At 40.8% G+C, this 18,349-nt stretch overlaps 1 protein-coding gene across 1 annotated transcript in view; it reads left to right on the forward strand.

Annotated features, from left to right (window-relative positions):
- The window catches only part of cacna2d2a (calcium channel, voltage-dependent, alpha 2/delta subunit 2a), a 379,664-nt gene that overhangs the window by 96,706 nt on the left and 264,609 nt on the right, over positions 1–18,349 (forward strand). Inside the window, exon 3 of the mRNA XM_062996697.1 lies at positions 16,625–16,741. Coding sequence (XP_062852767.1) covers positions 16,625–16,741 — 117 coding nt within the window. The remainder of the gene's footprint in view (positions 1–16,624; positions 16,742–18,349) is intronic.

Here is an 18,349-nt window from a genome sequence, read left to right on the forward strand (position 1 = left end):
ATCTCTCTCTCTCTCTCTCTCTCTCTCTCTCTCTCTCTCTCTCTCTCTCTCTCTCTCTCTCTCTCTCGCGTGATCTCTCTCGGCGTTATTGAACTGTTCCACAGGCTGGCTGGATGCGCTGTCTGCTTGGCGGAGTCCACTAATATTCCTTAATGACGCTGCATCTGTCTCTGTCATCGGGCCGTTTTTACGGCCTGATAAGCTGAGCCACTTCTTCCTCAGACACCAAACCAACAGGAAACAAATAAACAAACAAGTCCCTCTTTGAGAGAAAAAAGAGCCAACAAAATCACAAGGTCAGACTAAGTACGTTATGGCTGCTTGGAATGATCTGGACGTTAATGAAGTGTTAAATTGCTAAATAACCATCAATATGCTGTACTGACACTGGACGTGATTATTGCAGCAACAGTAGATAGATTAAAAGTGTTTGCTTAGGATTAGGTAAACAATAAGCTCTGCTACATTGCTAACGGTGTTATTTTAAATACTTTTATCTTTCTTTCTTGTTCTCCGTGACGCATATCAGTGCTCTAGTCCAATTTACTATCAATCAACAACTTACAGCTTTTGAAGCATTGTTGTTATTTCAGGCTAATGCCTAGTTAACCTTTACATTTAAATCAAAGAGAACTAGCATGACAAATCATTTTGCAAATTATTTCCCTAAGTGCATCTGTAATAAGCTACTGTGTACCAAACTATACCAAGTATCAAAGTATACCAAGGCCCTAGCTCATTGGTGTCAAACTCATTTTCACCGAGGGCCACATGTGCATTATGGTGGCCCTCAAAGAGCCGATTGTTATGTATCCTGCTGTGATTGCAGTCGGCCTTTTAAGTCTTGGACAATTTGTTGTTTTATTTGGAGGCTAAATTCTGTGTTTGGTGTCAAAATGACAAATTTATACTGTATATTTATAATGTATATCTACATTTATATTGTACTCCTTTACCACAGACACAGCCTCATAACACAAGAGACGTACCTGTTTTTCTTCTTGAAGCACAAACTTGTACAGTAGACCCTTGACTTACGAATTTAATGGGTTCAGAAGGGCTGTCCTTAAGTCAAAATGTTCGTTAGTTAAACCTTTTTTTCCCATAAGAAATAATGTAAACAGAATTAATCCGTGCCAGACCTCCCAAACCACCCCCTTACCTAACCTTTCTAATGTATTAAATTGTCTTATTTTCCTTAAATCTTAAATTATAGAATAGACATTACTGTAATAAACAATAATAAACAACGATACACAGTAGTACTGTACTGTACATAAAAACACACATCACATTTCAGTACAGTACTTGTGCTTTACTATACACCATAATAAATTTCTTTCTTTTCTTTTTTTTATAAAATCTATCTACCAGAAACAACAATAACTCTCATATTTCTCTATTATTTTCTTCTTTATTTCAATAGTATTGTATTTTGTAGGTGTAATTGCACGAAACAAAGAATACTTTACTAAGCCGACTTCCTTCTTCTCTCTCACTCATTGTCCCCTCTGTCTGATACACAGTGACAGCTACTGGCAGGAGTAATTATACAACAAAACAAATAAAAATAGATTTTTTCATTTTCTCAACACTGCGCTTTCTCTGCACCTTATTTGGGGCCATTTTATTATAGAATTTTACAAAATATAAAGAAAACACAGAAAAAAACACCGTCCGCTGTCCGAATGTTCGCTTACTGTGTGTATATACTGTATGTATGTGTATATATATATATATATACAGTGTATCACAAAAGTGAGTACACCCCTCACATTTCTGCAAATATTTTATTATATCTTTTCATGGGACAACACTATAGAAATAAAACTTGGATATAACTTAGAGTAGTCAGTGTACAACTTGTATAGCAGTGTAGATTTACTGTCTTCTGAAAATAACTCAACACACAGCCATTAATGTCTAAATAGCTGCAACATAAGTGAGTACACCCCACAGTGAACATGTCCAAATTGTGCCCAAAGTGTCAATATTTTGTGTGACCACCATTATTATCCAGCACTGCCTTAACCCTCCTGGGCATGGAATTCACCAGAGCTGCACAGGTTGCTACTGGAATCCTCTTCCACTCCTCCATGATGACATCACGGAGCTGGTGGATGTTAGACACCTTGAACTCCTCCACCTTCCACTTGAGAATGCGCCACAGGTGCTCAATTGGGTTTAGTCCATCACCTTTACCTTCAGCTTCCTCAGCAAGGCAGTTGTCATCTTGGAGGTTGTGTTTAAGGTCGTTATCCTGTTGGAAAACTGCCATGAGGCCCAGTTTTCGAAGGGAGGGGATCATGCTCTGTTTCAGAATGTCACAGTACATGTTGGAATTCATGTTTCCCTCAATGAACTGCAGCTCCCCAGTGCCTGCAGCACTCATGCAGCCCAAGACCATGATGCTACCACCACCATGCTTGACTGTAGGCAAGATACAGTTGTCTTGGTACTTCTCACCAGGGCGCCGCCACACATGCTGGACACCATCTGAGCCAAACAAGTTTATCTTGGTCTCGTCTGACCACAGGGCATTCCAGTAATCCATGTTCCTGGACTGCTTGTCTTCAGCAAACTGTTTGCTGGCTTTCTTGTGCGTCAGCTTCCTTCTGGGATGACGACCATGCAGACCGAGTTGATGCAGTGTGCGGCGTATGGTCTGAGCACTGACAGGCTGACCTCCCACGTCTTCAACCTCTGCAGCAATGCTGGCAGCACTCATGTGTCTATTTTTTAAAGCCAACCTCTGGATATGACGCCGAACACGTGGACTCGACTTCTTCGGTCGACCCTGGCGAAGCCTGTTCCGAGTGAAACCTGTCCTGGAAAACCGCTGTATGACCTTGGCCACCATGCTGTAGCTCAGTTTCAGGGTGTTAGCAATCTTCTTATAGCCCAGGCCATCTTTGTGGAGAGCAACAATTCTATTTCTCACATCCTCAGAGAGTTCTTTGCAATGAGGTGCCATGTTGAATATCCAGTGGCCAGTATGAGAGAATTGTACCCAAAACACCAAATTTAACAGCCCTGCTCCCCATTTACACCTGGGACCTTGACACATGACACCAGGGAGGGACAACGACACATTTGGGCACAATTTGGACATGTTCACTGTGGGGTGTACTCACTTATGTTGCCAGCTATTTAGACATTAATGGCTGTGTGTTGAGTTATTTTCAGAAGACAGTAAATCTACACTGCTATACAAGCTATACACTGACTACTCTAAGTTATATCCAAGTTTCATGTCTATAGTGTTGTCCCATGAAAAGATATAATAAAATATTTGCAGAAATGTGAGGGGTGTACTCACTTTTGTGATACACTGTATATATATATATATATATATATATATAGAGAGAGAGAGAGAGAGAGAGAGAGAGAGAGAGAGAGAGAGAGAGAGAGAGAGAGAGAGACTTTTTTTGACTTTTAACAATCCTTTATTATGTCTCAGTCAGTTTTGCATTTTATTAACTTTCATAATAGTTCAATACAAAAAATAAAAAAATGAGAATAAAAGCAAGTAGGCCAGTCACTGTAGTCCTTTAAAATAAAGTCATATTCCTCATATAAGCTCAGGTGCGAAAAAGAGTTCACCTTCCTCCACCGAGCACACCACATCTCCATCACACCACACCATCCGGAAAGAGTCCAGGTCATGCATACTTTTGTAAAAAATAAAATCTATCTTCACCCTCGCTTTGACCAGTTTGGAGAAGATTACAGTAACCTCTTGGTTTGTATTGTGTGTTATTTTATTCCTTCTGCTTATGTAAATCGCCATTTTTGCTTGGCCAAGAATAAAATTGACCAGCTGACACTTAAACCTTTGGCTTCTGACATATTTAAAACCAAGGATAAAAACCTGAGGTGTAAAAGGAACATTACAATTTGTAAAAACATTCTGTAAAAGGTCAAAAAGAGGGCGTAATCTAAAACAGTGCATAAAAGCATGAAACACTGTCTCTCTTTGAAAACAGAATGGACACTCGTGTGAAACCTCAGGATTTAAAACGGAAATAAAAGAATTCACAGAGACAATGCCATGAAGGATTCGCCACTGCAGATCAGCAACCTTTTTGGTTAACGGTGGTTTGTATAAGGCCCTCCACTCTGGCTTAGTGTCAACCATCCCTAGCTCCCTCCGCCAAGGAGTGTCCACCCTCCTGTCCAGCTTCTTCTTATTGAGGACCTTAACACAGGCCTTGTACAATATCTTACCGCTAGCTGAGCTCACCTCCATTTCAGATTCTCCATTACATTCCAGCAGCACGCCCTCACAGTCTGCCATGACCGGGGAGATGGTACAATTAGGAAAAGGGTCACCCTCAACAGGCTCAATAGCTCCTGCAGCATGGTCCTTCAGGAGCAACAGCTCCTCAAGTGTGAGTGCAGATCTCCACCTGTGCAGGAACTGGAGCACTACGCGAAGGGACCTCATTCCCAGACGTGCTGCCAGGTTCTGAGCATTACTGAGCTCAGGACCAACAAGTCCAACCAGCTGCCGAAGCTTTGTGATTCCCACTGATATCATAGCCCTGGACAACGCGTTAGAGTCTGGACCAGTGATATCTAAGCGAGCGCCAAGGACTAAAGGTTCCTCTAGAACCCAGTAAAGAGAGGAGCAGCTCTCTCTGTGCACAGTAAAAAGGTTCCATATTTTAAAAAGACCCCTATAAAACACTGGCAGTCCAGCAGTGTCCAGTTTCCTAATATCCACTAAAAACAAGGCTCTGTCCAGTCCTAGTCCCCCCACTGTTTGCAACATTCTATTTACCACTGTCCTCCATACAGTGTCCTCAGGGCCAGTAAGGAACCTCTGAATGAACTGTAGCCGAAAGGCCGCAGTTCTGCTAGCCAGGTGGACTAGGCCTTGCCCACCCTCCTCTTTGGGCAGATACAGAACTGCTTGTGGAACCCAGTGTAGTTGATCCCAGAAAAAATTCACCAGAATTGCTTGGATGTTTGCAAGCAGATTCGGTGGGGGGTCAGCACATGCCAGTTTATGCCATAATGAAGAGGCAGCCAGGTTATTTACAACTAGAGCTCGACCCCTGTAGGACATTTTGGGAACCAACCATTTCCATTTCAGTAACCTGCCTTTCACCTTTTCTAAAACACCCTCCCAGTTCTTCATCATAAAATCATTATCCCCCAGATACACTCCCAGATACTTAAAACCTCCTAGTTTCCACACTAACCCATCCGGAAGTTTGGGTTCCTCACCAGCCCACTCCCCAACTAAAATTGCCTCGCATTTGATCCAGTTAACTTTGGCCGAAGATAAAATGTTAAAATCCTTTAAAACTTTAATTAAACCATCAACATCTGCCTGTGAGTTGACCATGACTACCAGATCGTCAGCATAAGCTGACATACAGAAAGTATTGCTGCAGTTAGGGATTCTTAACCCAGTAATCACGTCTCTGAGTTTACATAACAGCGGCTCTATTGCAATGGAGTAAAGAAAACCAGACAAAGAACATCCCTGCCTAATGCCCCTAGACACCTTAAATGGGGCACACAAACCACCGTTAACCTTCAGCACACTCTCAATGTCATTGTACAACACCCTGATCATAGCCATAAAACCAGAGTTGAACCCAAAGTTTTCCATAACTTTCCACAGGTATCTATGTTCAACTCGGTCAAAGGCTTTTTCCTGATCCAAAAATAACAGACCAGTCTTCAGTCCCAATAGCTTGGCGACGTCCAAAATACCCCGAATTAGATGAATATTGTCAAATATTGACCTGCCAGGCACACAGTACGTCTGGTCAATATGAATGATCTGCTCCATCACCTCTTTCATTCTTGCAGCTAATGCTTTTGAGAGCATTTTGCAGTCAGTGCACAACAGGGACACAGGACGCCAGTTCTTCAGTTCAGTGAGGTCTCCCTTCTTAGGAAGAAGAGTGAGGACAGCTCGTCGGCAGCTCAAAGGAAGCTTCCCTTCAGTCACGCTACTTCTGAGCATATCCAGTACATCCTCCCCCAAAACTGACCAGAACGACTTATAAAACTCAACAGGCAAACCATCAATGCCAGGAGCCCTTCCGTTGTCCATGCCCTGGAGAGCCGTGTGCAGTTCCTCCAGCGTAAGTTCCCTGTCCAACAGGGTTGCAACCTGTTGAGTCATTTTCGGCAAGTGATGGATAAAACTTTCCTCCACCTGTTGTGCATCTGCTTGCTCACTACAATACAGTTTAGAGAAAAAACTGACTGTCTGCTTACGAACTTCAGCAGGCTCCGAGAGGAGATCCCCCGAGTCTGTTCGCACAGCATGCATAAACCTTTTCTGTCCATTCTTCTGCTCAAGACCAAAAAAGAACTTAGACGGAGCATCCATTTCAGTCACATCCCTAAAGCGTGAGCGGACCAGCGCCCCCTGCACTGTAGCACCCAGCAGGTCAGCTAGTGTGGCTTTTTTTCTTTTAATAGCTTCAATATGCTCTCCAACTCCTGTGGAGGCTTCTAAACTCTGCATCTCCACTATTTCGGCCTCCAGAGCTGTAAGTGATCTGGTGACATCCCTAGTGACATTGAGAGTGTACTGTTGGCAAAATACCTTAATCTGTATTTTAGCAATGTCCCACCACTGTTGTATAGAATTAAAAAAAGATTTCTGCATTTTAAAAGTATTCCAAAAAAAGGTAAAAGATTCTCTAAAATTAGCATCATCTAAAAGTGCGGTATTAAAATGCCAATAGGCACTCCGAGGCTTCACACGAGATTTTCTTACATTGCACTGAACCATAAAATGATCTGTAAAACCAACAGGGGTAATGCAACAACGTGTAAAAACATTCAGATGATGCTTAAAGACATAAAAACGATCCAGCCTGGCCAAAGAGAGCATGTTATCTTTCACATGAGTCCAAGTGTACTGCCTCTGTGTTTTATGAAAAGTCCTCCAGACATCACACAGTTCATGAGTCTCCACTATCTCGCACAGACGTTTGCGAGAAGCCACATGTGGTTCCACATGGTTTCTGTCCATATTGTCAGCAGTACAGTTAAAATCCCCACCCACAATTAAAAACTCATTTGAGTTACATTGTACGAGCACCTCATTTAAATTATCTAAAAAAACCATCCTCTCCACACCCACAGTCGGTGCATAAACACAAATAAAAACAAACACATCATTCTCAAAAAACGCTCTCACCTTTAAAAGCCTTCCACTGACTATTTCCTCCACCTCATAGGAGTGAGGAATAAAACCCGGTGAGAACAGAATAGCAACACCAGAACTCAGACTGTTCTTATGGCTCATAATAATGTGTCCATCGTACTCTTTTATCCAATCTACCCCATTTCCAGCATCACTGTGTGTTTCCTGGAGAAACGTCACATCCAGCTGTTTTTGTTTAAGTAATTCAAATAGTTTAGCTCTCTTTTCACTGTCCCTCGCACCATTCACATTTAAAGTGGCAATCTTAAAACCATCCATTAAATGATAGTTAAAAGAAAAACAAGCCCCCAACGAGACCACGATTAGTAAAAACAAACTAAACCACAACACTGCCATCATCATCATTACATTCTTTTTTCAGTTTGGTCAGTAATTTGTTTAACCGGTACAGCTCTACTTCAGTAAAAGCCCCTTCTCTTCTGAAATATTTTACATCATGAATAAACTGGAGACTATCTGGAAAAAACTTTGTCAGCTGGACATTCCTGTGCCCTTTAGTACGCTGTAAGAACACTCGGATGTCCCCAGCTGAGTATACCGGGGGGGAGGGGTCTTCCTGTGAACCTACTGACCAACCTGAATCAGAGTGACCATCATCACTATCAGAGGCATCATTGTCTACAGCCAGCACATTCTTTTTTATCTTACTTACAGTACTTTGGGCTCTCTTCTTCCTTTTGGCAGGGGTTTTAAACACAGGGTCCAAATCCATGTCAGCCCCCTCCTCCTGCTCTAGTGTTCCCACAGGTGTTAAGTCAAGGTTACCACCCTGTACCTCTTGGCTGTGATTATCTTGCTTGGGTAGTACCAGCGCTGCATCAGTCTGTGCATCCTCCATGGGTATCTCAGCCTGTAAGATTGTCACCTCCACCACAGCACTGGGTTCCTCCTGGTTTAGGTCCACTGTAGGTTGTCTTCCTCCATCAGATCTAGCCTCCATCAGCTCACCTCGTTCCAGGTCTGCTTCCACGACCGGGGCCGGTGTCCTGGTAGCCGGCACACCCTCTGGATCCGCCTCGGCTGCAGGGGTGCCAGTTTTAGCGGTTGGGGGCACGTCAGGTTCCAGTCTTCCGGCTCCGTCACTCACGTTGGCCTCTGACCTTTTCTCAGGACAGGCACGGACGAGGTGACCAGTCTGCCCGCACCCAAAACACTTCATTTCAGCATCCGATGATGCGAAGATCATGTATTCAAACCCCTCCACCCTGAGCTTCAAAGCCAGGTCCAGGTGCTCAGCTCCGTCCCTCAGCACCATGTACACCAGCCTCCGAAAAGATACCAGGTGTTTCACTAGGGGGGACTTACACCCCAGGGGGATCTTCCTAATAGATGATACCAGTTTACCAAATCGGGAGAGTTCTTGAATTAATTGTTCATCAGTAATAAACGGGGGGACATTGGACACGATTATCTTTTTTGCTGGGGTAGCAAGGGGGTACACAGGTGTAAACTGGTCGTGTAATACGATCCCAGTTTGTATCAGTTCATGAGCTCTTTCCACAGTGTTTAGGAAGAGTACAATGGCATTGTTCATACGTGATGCTGAAACAATGTTGCTATGTCCGATGACATTCCCGGCAGCCAAACAGCAGTCTTCCACGTTGCTCCTGCTCGCCACCTTCACTCCATGTCGGCGTGTCAAACTTTCAAACACGCCGCTGTTTGAAGCCGCCATTATATCGGCAGCTCCTCTCCTCCAGGGTCGGAGAGACCCGCAGCGCCGCCGCGCCGCGCTCACACCCGGGGAATAAAATAAATAAATCCGTAGATGTTAAAACGGAACAAAACAAAATAGCGCAACCACAAAACTTTTGGCAAAACGCCAAAAAGTCGCTCCCACGCTCACGCGTTCCTCCGCTCGCTTCAGTCGCTCACGCACTCACTTCCGCTCACAGAGAGAGAGAGAGAGAGAGAGAGAGACGGTCGGAGTCAACTTGTTCGTGACGTCACGTGTTTAGTGAAATTCGGTTTGTAATCTGTTCGTATATTAAGTTGAAAAAAATTGCTTGTAACCCATATTGTTCGTATGGTAAACGGTTCGTAAGTCAAGGGTCCACTGTATTCACTTTCCCATTTTTCATCAAATTACCTTCCTTTTGCTTCAGTTTTCTCTTCTTCGACATTTTGGGATTATTTGTAAATATTTCTCAACAATCACTTGTTGGAAAGCCGCCTCAGTTAAACGCTGATGTGGAAACACTGCCATCTAGTCAGTTTGTGAGTCACAATATCGGCATGCATTGTAGGAGATGCAGTTTATTTACGATTTTACAGTGTATTTTAAATACAATCATACGTCTTTTAAGCTCTCACGGGCCACATAATATGACATGGCGGGCTGGATTTGGCCTGCAGGCTTTGAGTTTGACACATGTGCCCTAGCTCTATGTCCTAAGCCTAGAACTCTGCCAGGAATATTTCAACGTAACCCCTGTCACTTCCAGAGGTTGCTTTATAGCGTTAATCAGTGGCACCACTTAATGCCCATGCATAAACATTAACATCTATTAAAGGCTTAGTGTTTCTCCCAACAGCAATGTTTAAATTATGCATTCTAAACCCACTCTAAACAGCACAGTCTTACTATAGCAGTCTCAAACATCCTCTGGGAACTCATGTACTCTATGTCTCTGTTCTGTCTTAGTCTGTTCTAACATGTATTCCATTTATTCCAAATCCTCTCTGTCTCTTGCGCTACCATTGGCTAGTAGTTTCTAACCTCTAAGCTGAAGACATTCAGTAAATTATTTATATGACTATAACAGTCAAAGAAGCATACAACTTTTTTGTTATTTTATTTGATTCTGTTGATTATTTATTTTTGTGGTTTTATTGTTCATGGCACAAGGCAACCAGCTTGTACTTAAGCATGTGTAGTGTGAAACTGGCAGTGGGAGCATATTGGTTTGGATTGACTGTAATTTATTCACTTGGATCAGTGATATGTGTGTGTGTGTGTGTGTGTGTGTGTTTGAATTATGTGTTTGCCCTGAACAGAAGATCTGTTGGCCAGAGCACTGAGCAACACCTCCTGTTACTTTTCTCCAATTTATTGAACACATACTGTCTTTCTCTAAGTAAAAGCAAAGTGTGTGTGTGTGTGTGTGCTTGTGTGTTTGCATTATGTGTTTGCCCTGGACAGCAGATCTGTTGACCAGAGCACTGAGCAGTATTTTTCTAAGTAAAAGCAAAGTGTCTGTGTGTTTGTGTGTGAGTGCATCATCACATACTCAACTCAAACTCAAAAGAAGCTTTATTGGCATGACAAATAAGGACATTCGTATTGCCAAAGCAAGTTACAGAGAAATAATAAAAATAACAATAAAAAAGAACAAATATATACAGAACAGTTACATGTGCAAAAATATTATAAAATAGAATAAAATATTAATAAAAACAGTGCAAAATAAGAACAATAAAAATTATAATATTTACATTAATGAGGTAGTAAAAACGATCAGTTTGTGTGTGTGTGTGTGTATGTGTGTGTGTGTGTATGAGACATGGTCACCCACTGTCCCTCACCTGGTGGCAGGTGTGTGTATAGAGTGCTGCTAGTGTGCAGCTCTCTTTGTGCTCCCCCAGTAGGTGGGGCAGTTTGTCGGGGTCTGGGAGGGAGGTAAAGTTGGGGATGACGGTGTTAAATTTAGGGAAGAATTGGGAGCGGATGTGGTGGTACTTGGTACACCGGGTGAGGAAGTGCTCTCTATATGCATACACATACACTATATGGCCAAAAGTATTTGCACACCAGACCACATCCTATTTAAAAATGAAAGCATATAATTTCCTTTATATAATTAAAATACTGGCACGGTGGCTCTGTGGGTAGCACTGTCGCCTCACAGCAAGAAGGTCCCTGGGTTCGATCCCCAGGTGGGGCGGTCCGGGTCCTTTCTGTGCGGAGTTTGCATGTTCTCCCTGTGTCTGTGTGGGTTTCCTCCAGGCGCTCCGGTTTCCTCCCACTGTCCAAAAACATGCGGTCAGGTTAATTGGAGACACTGAATTGCCCTATAGGTGAAAGGGTGTTACTGTGTGCCTTGCGCCTATTGAAAAGCTGGGATAGGCTCCAGCACCCCCGCGACCCTGGTTGGATAAGCGGTTAAGACAGTGGGAGTGAGTGAGTAATTTATTGTTGTGGCATAAACACATGAATTTAAATTCAATAAATAGAAGGGTTGTCTGAATACTTTTATTCTTATAGTATTTACAGTTACATCCACACTTTAGATAAGCAAAAAAAAAAATTCTTTCTGTCTCCTATTCATTTTTATGTAGCTGTTACATACTTTCCAAAAATCTAATGGGAGTGACATCAGTAAAAAAAAAGAATTCAAATAATATAAACATCAGCACCTTTACTTATTTATTGAATAAATATTGGTTTGCAAAAATGTACAAAAACATGCAGTTTTACTGATGAAATCTAAAATGTTATCTGTCATTTAAATGATTTTAAAATGACATGATGTTAAAATATTAAAAGGTGAACATCTTTGTTACTCAAAATCCATTGTAGTGTAGCATGCTTAAATAAACGCAACTGTAATGGTCTGTGTGCTCAGGTGGCACAGCAGTCTTCTATGCTAGCCCATCACCACTGAAATTCAGGTTTCAATTTGATGTTATCAGCTGGCCATGCGTCTGCACAGACATAATTGGCTAGCCAAGGCTTAGCCAATTATAGGGCTGGCCAAGGCTTTGCGATGGATTGGCACTGTGTCTTTCACCCAGTTTTTCCCGGCTAAAGAAAATAAAATTAAATGAAATTAAATTTAAATAAATAATAATGTATTTTTAGATAAAACACAATGTGTAAAAAATGGGAATAACAAACAAACTGAAAATATAAGCTGTGTAGAAGATAATGTTTTTAATGGTATTTAACTGGTATTTAACTGTTGGGTTGTTTTGCTGTTTCAGGGCTTTTATACCATCCTGTTACAAAGTAACTCACATAGGCACTGTCAGAAAATTGTCAATGTCATTTTTTAAAATAGTTTATATTGAAATTGGCCAATATCATAAAAAAGGGAAAACTTTATGGCTGCGGTTAGAGTTTTTTAAATATTATTGCATGTATTTGGGCGAAATAAAAAAAAGTAAATAATATGTAGAAACAAATTTGAAGTTAATTGAAAATGAAGGCTTTTAGAATACTGGAGGCTGGTAGTCAGTCAGATATTAACCGCCTCTTCTGTTGATATTTCATTTATTCTGTAAGCATTAAATGACTTGCTCCACATTCTCTTCCTAATGTCTGTGTGTGTATCTGTGAGAGGCAGAAAGAGTGAGACAGGAGGCGGATTGTGTTTGTGTGTGTGTGTGTGTGTGTGTGTGTGTGTGTGTGTGCACTATTTTTAAACACCCTAATTATTTTTTTGGTAATGGTTTGATCATTTTCTCCTGAAATAATGAGCAGCACAGTTTAAAATCTAGGCTATGAGGACACACCCATTGTTTTGCAATGCCATTAAAAATGCAAGCATGTTGCATTAGCTGATTAGCATACGGGTGTTGGCTAGTGCTGAAACACATCAGCTTTGTGGTTGTGAGTCACTGCGCTGTTACAGCATAACAATAAGTGTTTATTGCTGCCACATGCTCCTGGTCCGACCCTTTTTTCACTCGGCGGAGTTGCTGTTGGCTTTCTTTGTACAGTATGATTTTTACCAGAGATGGATTTATGGGTAATGGAGTCTCTGTGAGTCTCTGTGATTGGAGAGGGGAACAGGAGGATAAGTGGGCGTCCCTTGGGGATGGCTGGTTGTTGTGGAGTATGTAGTGCAGTGCTGAGTCAGACTAAGGAAAGCTGGCTTCCTGCTTTTAATGAAATGAGAACAGCTGACACACTGAGCAGGGCTCAAATCCCAAATCCATCTCCCTGTTTACCACCTCAGCACCTTTTACACAAGTCTTACTTTCCATATTAATAGAAACATTGTGAGAATTGATTTATTAAATACGAAATGCCACAAAAGCATAAGTAGGTTGATTGTTACAGGGGTGCGTTTCCTGATAACGATTGATCTTAGCGATTTACGAACTTTAAGAACTACGTAACTTTAAGAACGCCAATTTTGCAAGTGTTTCCCAAAAGCTTTCTTAAGTCTCCAAAATTACAAACGAGGTTTAAGTCGTTCTTTGTTGACTCCGCCTCTGAAAAAAGCATCTACAGACAAAAACTGAATCACCTATTATCATACAATTTCTCATTATTATATCACAAAAAGCAAATAATTCATAAAAAAAAAAGATTTTTTAAAACTAATAACCAATAGATCTTTAAATTACTGGTTAATTAAATTCAATTACATTACATTTGCAATTGGAGTTTGCATGTTCCCCCCGTGTCTGCGTGGGTTTCCTCCAGGAGCTCCGGTTTACTCCCACAGTCCAAAAACATGCAGTCAGGTTAATTGGAGACACTGAATTGCCCTATAGGTGAATGGGTGTGTGTGTGTGTGTCTGCTATCTAAAATAGATCTCCATTGTGTGCCTTCCGCCCATTAAAAAGCTGGGACAGGCTCCAGTACCCCCCACAACTCTAATTGGATAAGGGGTTAAGAAAGTGAGTGAGTGAGTACATTTGCATTGCTATCTATTGCATATCAAGCCTATAAATAGGTGCACTGTTAACCTTTCATTCATCTATACAGAAGCATGGCAAGTCTACAGTGCAAACAGTGGCACAATTCAGGAACAAAAGGGCTTAGACAGGTGGAGGTCAGTTATCTGCAACAGGCCTTACTGTGGAAGAGGAAGAAACACCCAACCGGGAGTAGACATATGTTTAAAGCTCCCATCTACCCATCTACCCATCTACCCCACCTCAGCCTACATATCCTGTGCAACCTTCACTTTGCAGCCATCCTGGGTCATCTCTTGGGCCTTCCTCTGCACAGTCCAGTCAAATGACTCAACCTGATTAACTTTCTATGGCAGAGTTTTAGCTAACTAGTGCCATTTATTTCTGTGGCAGTTATACTGCCCTCTGATCAAGCATTTAATTTATTTTATTTAAATGTGTACATCAACAAATGATCTCATGTACATTGAACTACAACATTGCATATTTTTATAGTCAGAATTGCATAAAACCAGTGCGTCCTTTTTTCTCGGAGACCACACTGTGTTCACAAACATATTCTGGGACCCCCTTGACACAGGTTATGATATAATTCTTACACTTTCAGCAAGGCTAACAAAAGGTATTGTGATCTGAATCAACAACTGACTTAGAATCCATTGTAGTTTTTATCCATTGACCTTTGCACCTTTGTGGTGGGCAAATCAAATATGTGTCCATTCTCAGAGACCCAACAAAGGCTATAGGCAGTTTAAAATAGATCTACATCACAAGAAATCCCCCATATGCCAATATCCTATTGATTTTTCTGTCCCATCACATGTGATTCTTTTTTTAATCTTCTCAACTAAATGCACCGGGACCCCCTCCAGGGTCATTGAGGCTCCCTATGGGGCCTCGACCACCTGGTTGAGAACCACTGGCCTACAATTCATTAAAAGCTTCTTGCTATACCTGAGGACAAAGCTTTTAATTTGTAGCTGTGAATAAGCTCTGGGCTGAGTCCTCTGACTCTGGTTTTCAGGAACTTTGGAGGCATTCTGGTTTTGTAGTTACTGGCACCTTCTGTTTTGAGTTTTCCCATGGGTGGTGTGGCAGCTTTCTGGTTATTTTGCTGCTAGCAGTTTTGTGAGTTTCCCTGTCTGGTTTCCATGGTCAGTGTTTGGGTTATAACTCACTGGTGGATTGAGTAGCTGGCAGCACACCAAGCACTCATTGTGTGTTCTTGAGTCTGTTCCTGTGTTTTCCAATTTTCCTGGGAATCATGTCCTGTCTCTTGCCAGTTTTTGCTCGGTGTAATCCATACGCCTCACCAAAGTAGCGAGTTTGTCAACTTTGTGTTGTGGAAAAAGAGAAGGAACTGGAGGTTCTAGAGTAAACCCACACAGAAACCAGGAAAACATTCCAAACTTCAAGTGATAAGGCAAAAAATTTAACCCAGGACCCCAGGATTCTCATCCCCACTTACACTTCCTGCTAAACCTGCTTTACATCAACAGCTCTTATTAAAATGATTGTTTTATCATTTTGACTTAGTGTCTCATCCTGGACAGGGTTGCTGTAGGTCTTACACTAAGCATAAGGCAGGAACACAGTCTCAATTAAAATTATACTTACAGTTATTATTATTATTATTATTATTATTATTATTATTATTATTATTATCACTGTTATTATAAAGTTGCCTCACTGGTAGAGTAGGTACCATACAACTGTTCTGCTTAAAAGCATCTAAACGGTTAATTGTCAGGGTTGCGGCGAGACTGGTTCCAGTGGGAACCCCTTGGCACAAGACAGAAATACCCTGGACAGAATGCCAGTTAATTGCAGGACTTTGGTCACCCCACCCCTCATGTCTTTGTAAATGCCTGACTGGTCGATAGCACTGCTGAGCAGTGATAGGCTACAGAAATAGACTGCTATGCCACCTGAGCACCACCAGATTTTAAGTCAGTGAAAGAGACAGTGTGTCCTGCACTGCTATAGGCTGGCACTTTGTGGGCACCTGACCCAATACGCTGGCCGATAGCACTGCTGAGCAGTGGTGGGCTAGCGAAATTGACTGCTATGCCACCTGAGTGGCACCAGAATGTAAGTAAGTTAGTGAATGAGTGTGTCTTGCACTGCTATAGGCTGGCACTTTGGCCGATAGCCCTGCTGAGCAGTGGTGGGCTACAGAAATAGACTGCTACGACACCAGAATGTGAGTGAGTGAGTGAGTAAGTGAATGTTTCAGTGTGTCTTGCACTGCTATAGACTGGCACTTTGTAGGCACCCAACCCAATAAGCTGGCCGATAGCACCCCTGAGCATCACCAGAATATGAGAGAGTGAATGAATGGGTCAATGTGTCAGTGTGTTCTGCACTGCTATAGGCTGGCACTTTGTGGGCTACTGATACGCTGGCCGACAGCACTGCTGAGCAGTGATGGGCTACAGTTATAGACTGCTATGCCACCTGAGTGCCACCAGAATGTGAGTGAGTCAATGTGTCAGTGTGTCCTGCACTGCTATAGGCTGGCACTTTGTGGGCACCTGACCCACCGCAACTCTGTCTAGGATGGAATGGTTAGTAAAAATAAATGAATTAAATGATACATGAATTAATGCCTCTACATGAGAAGTGAAAATAAATAAAATTTAAATAAAACAATGTTGGCAACTGTATAAGAAATATTGCTAAGTTGCTTTGCATCTGTATAGTTCATTATTAATTATATTTTATATAGCACCTAGCTCTATTAGACTCTCTATTTTTATATATTAGGCTTATTCTGTCAGACACAGTTGATTGACATTAAATGACCTTCATGCTTCTGTGTTATGTCTCTGCAGATTTACAGTGAGAAGAGGAGTCAGTTTGATGTGAAGAGAAACTCACCCAAAGACCTGGTGGATAGGGTGGCTCGAGACATTGCCAAACTGCTCAACAGCAAACGCAAAGCCCTGGAGGTAAGAGATTCACAGCTGGATCGTTCCGGTCCGTAACACACTGAAATAAGGCCGGTGTTGATGTGTATGTCATTTTTATTAAGTTAGATTCTCTCGGAGTAAATTACATACAAATCTATAAGCTGGTTCAGTTCTCAGTGTTTTTGATTGCTTGGTTTGATTCTGGAATTATCTCCAGGAAAATGTGACATTTTAAACCTTGTTTAAAGAAATAGATTTGGAGTATAAATACATTTATTATTATACCAGTACATTAACCAGTAGTTAAAGACTATAATATTTCTCATTAGGCATTAGGTATGTAGCTATTCTGCAAATAGTCAAATATAAACTATATTATTGGAATCCCAGTGAAGAGAACTAATGAGAACTTCATGGATAAAATAAGTAAATAAAAATAAAAAAGGAAAAAGAAACGTACATCTAGTGCAGTCAGGCAGAGAGAGTTCAGATCTTTTACAGTTAAATTAAAATCTGGAAATTGATCCTCTGTCTCTTCCAATAACACAAAATTGGAATCCTCAATACATATTATCAATGCCCACACTGTTTTATTAGCCTGCTTAACTAAGCAGGTAATGAGATTGCCATCATCCCGTCTGCTCCCCCTAAAAACCTGCAGGATGTCTACATGAGTGCTTCTGTGAGTAGGGTTGAATTAGAGTGAGAGCCAAGTTAAAATTTGGGGATCCTATTATTTAAAAGGACAAGTCTAAAGAGGAATAAAAGTCTCAAAGTCACTGTACATATTCTATTTAGCCAAAAGTGTGTAAACACCTGACAGTCAGTGTGTTGGACGTCACGTTCTAAATTCACGGACATTGTTATGAACTTGACCTACTGTTCCCACTCTTCTGTAAAAGCTTTGGAGTGCATCTGTGGAAATTTGTGCTTATTCATTTAAAGAAACAGATGTTTCTCAGTCAAAGAGGTTAATTGACCCAACATTCCACTTGATCCCAAAGATGAGTATTGGGGTTGATGTCAGGACTCTATACAGGTCAGTGATGTTAATAATAAGAATAAGAATAGCTAGTATGTATAGTAATAATAATAATAAGTATAAGAATGATAAGTATAAGAATGGGAATAGCTAGGTATGTATAATAATAACAATAATAACAATAATAATAATAATAATAATAATAAGCATAAGGATGGAAATAGCTAGGTATGTATAGTAATAATAATGATAATAATAATAATAATAATAATTATAGGAATAATGGGAATAGCTAGGTATGTACAGTAATAATAATAATAGTAATAGTAACAATAATAATAATAACAATAATAATAATAATAATTAATAAAAATAATTATAGGAATAATGGGAATAGTTAGGTATGTACAGTAATAATAATAATAATAATAATAATAATAATAATAATAATAATAGTAACAATAACAATAATAGTAATAATAATACTAGTAATAATAATAATAATTATTATTATTATTATAGGAATAATGGGAATAGCTAGGTATGTACAGTAATAATAATTATAATAATAAGCATAATGGGAGTAGCTAGGTATGTTTAGTAATAATAATGATCATACAAATAATAATAATAATAATAATAAGCATAGGAATGGGAATATCTAG

Source organism: Trichomycterus rosablanca, chromosome 6 (genome assembly GCF_030014385.1).
Source record: "Trichomycterus rosablanca isolate fTriRos1 chromosome 6, fTriRos1.hap1, whole genome shotgun sequence".
Taxonomy (NCBI): Eukaryota; Metazoa; Chordata; class Actinopteri; order Siluriformes; family Trichomycteridae; genus Trichomycterus; species Trichomycterus rosablanca.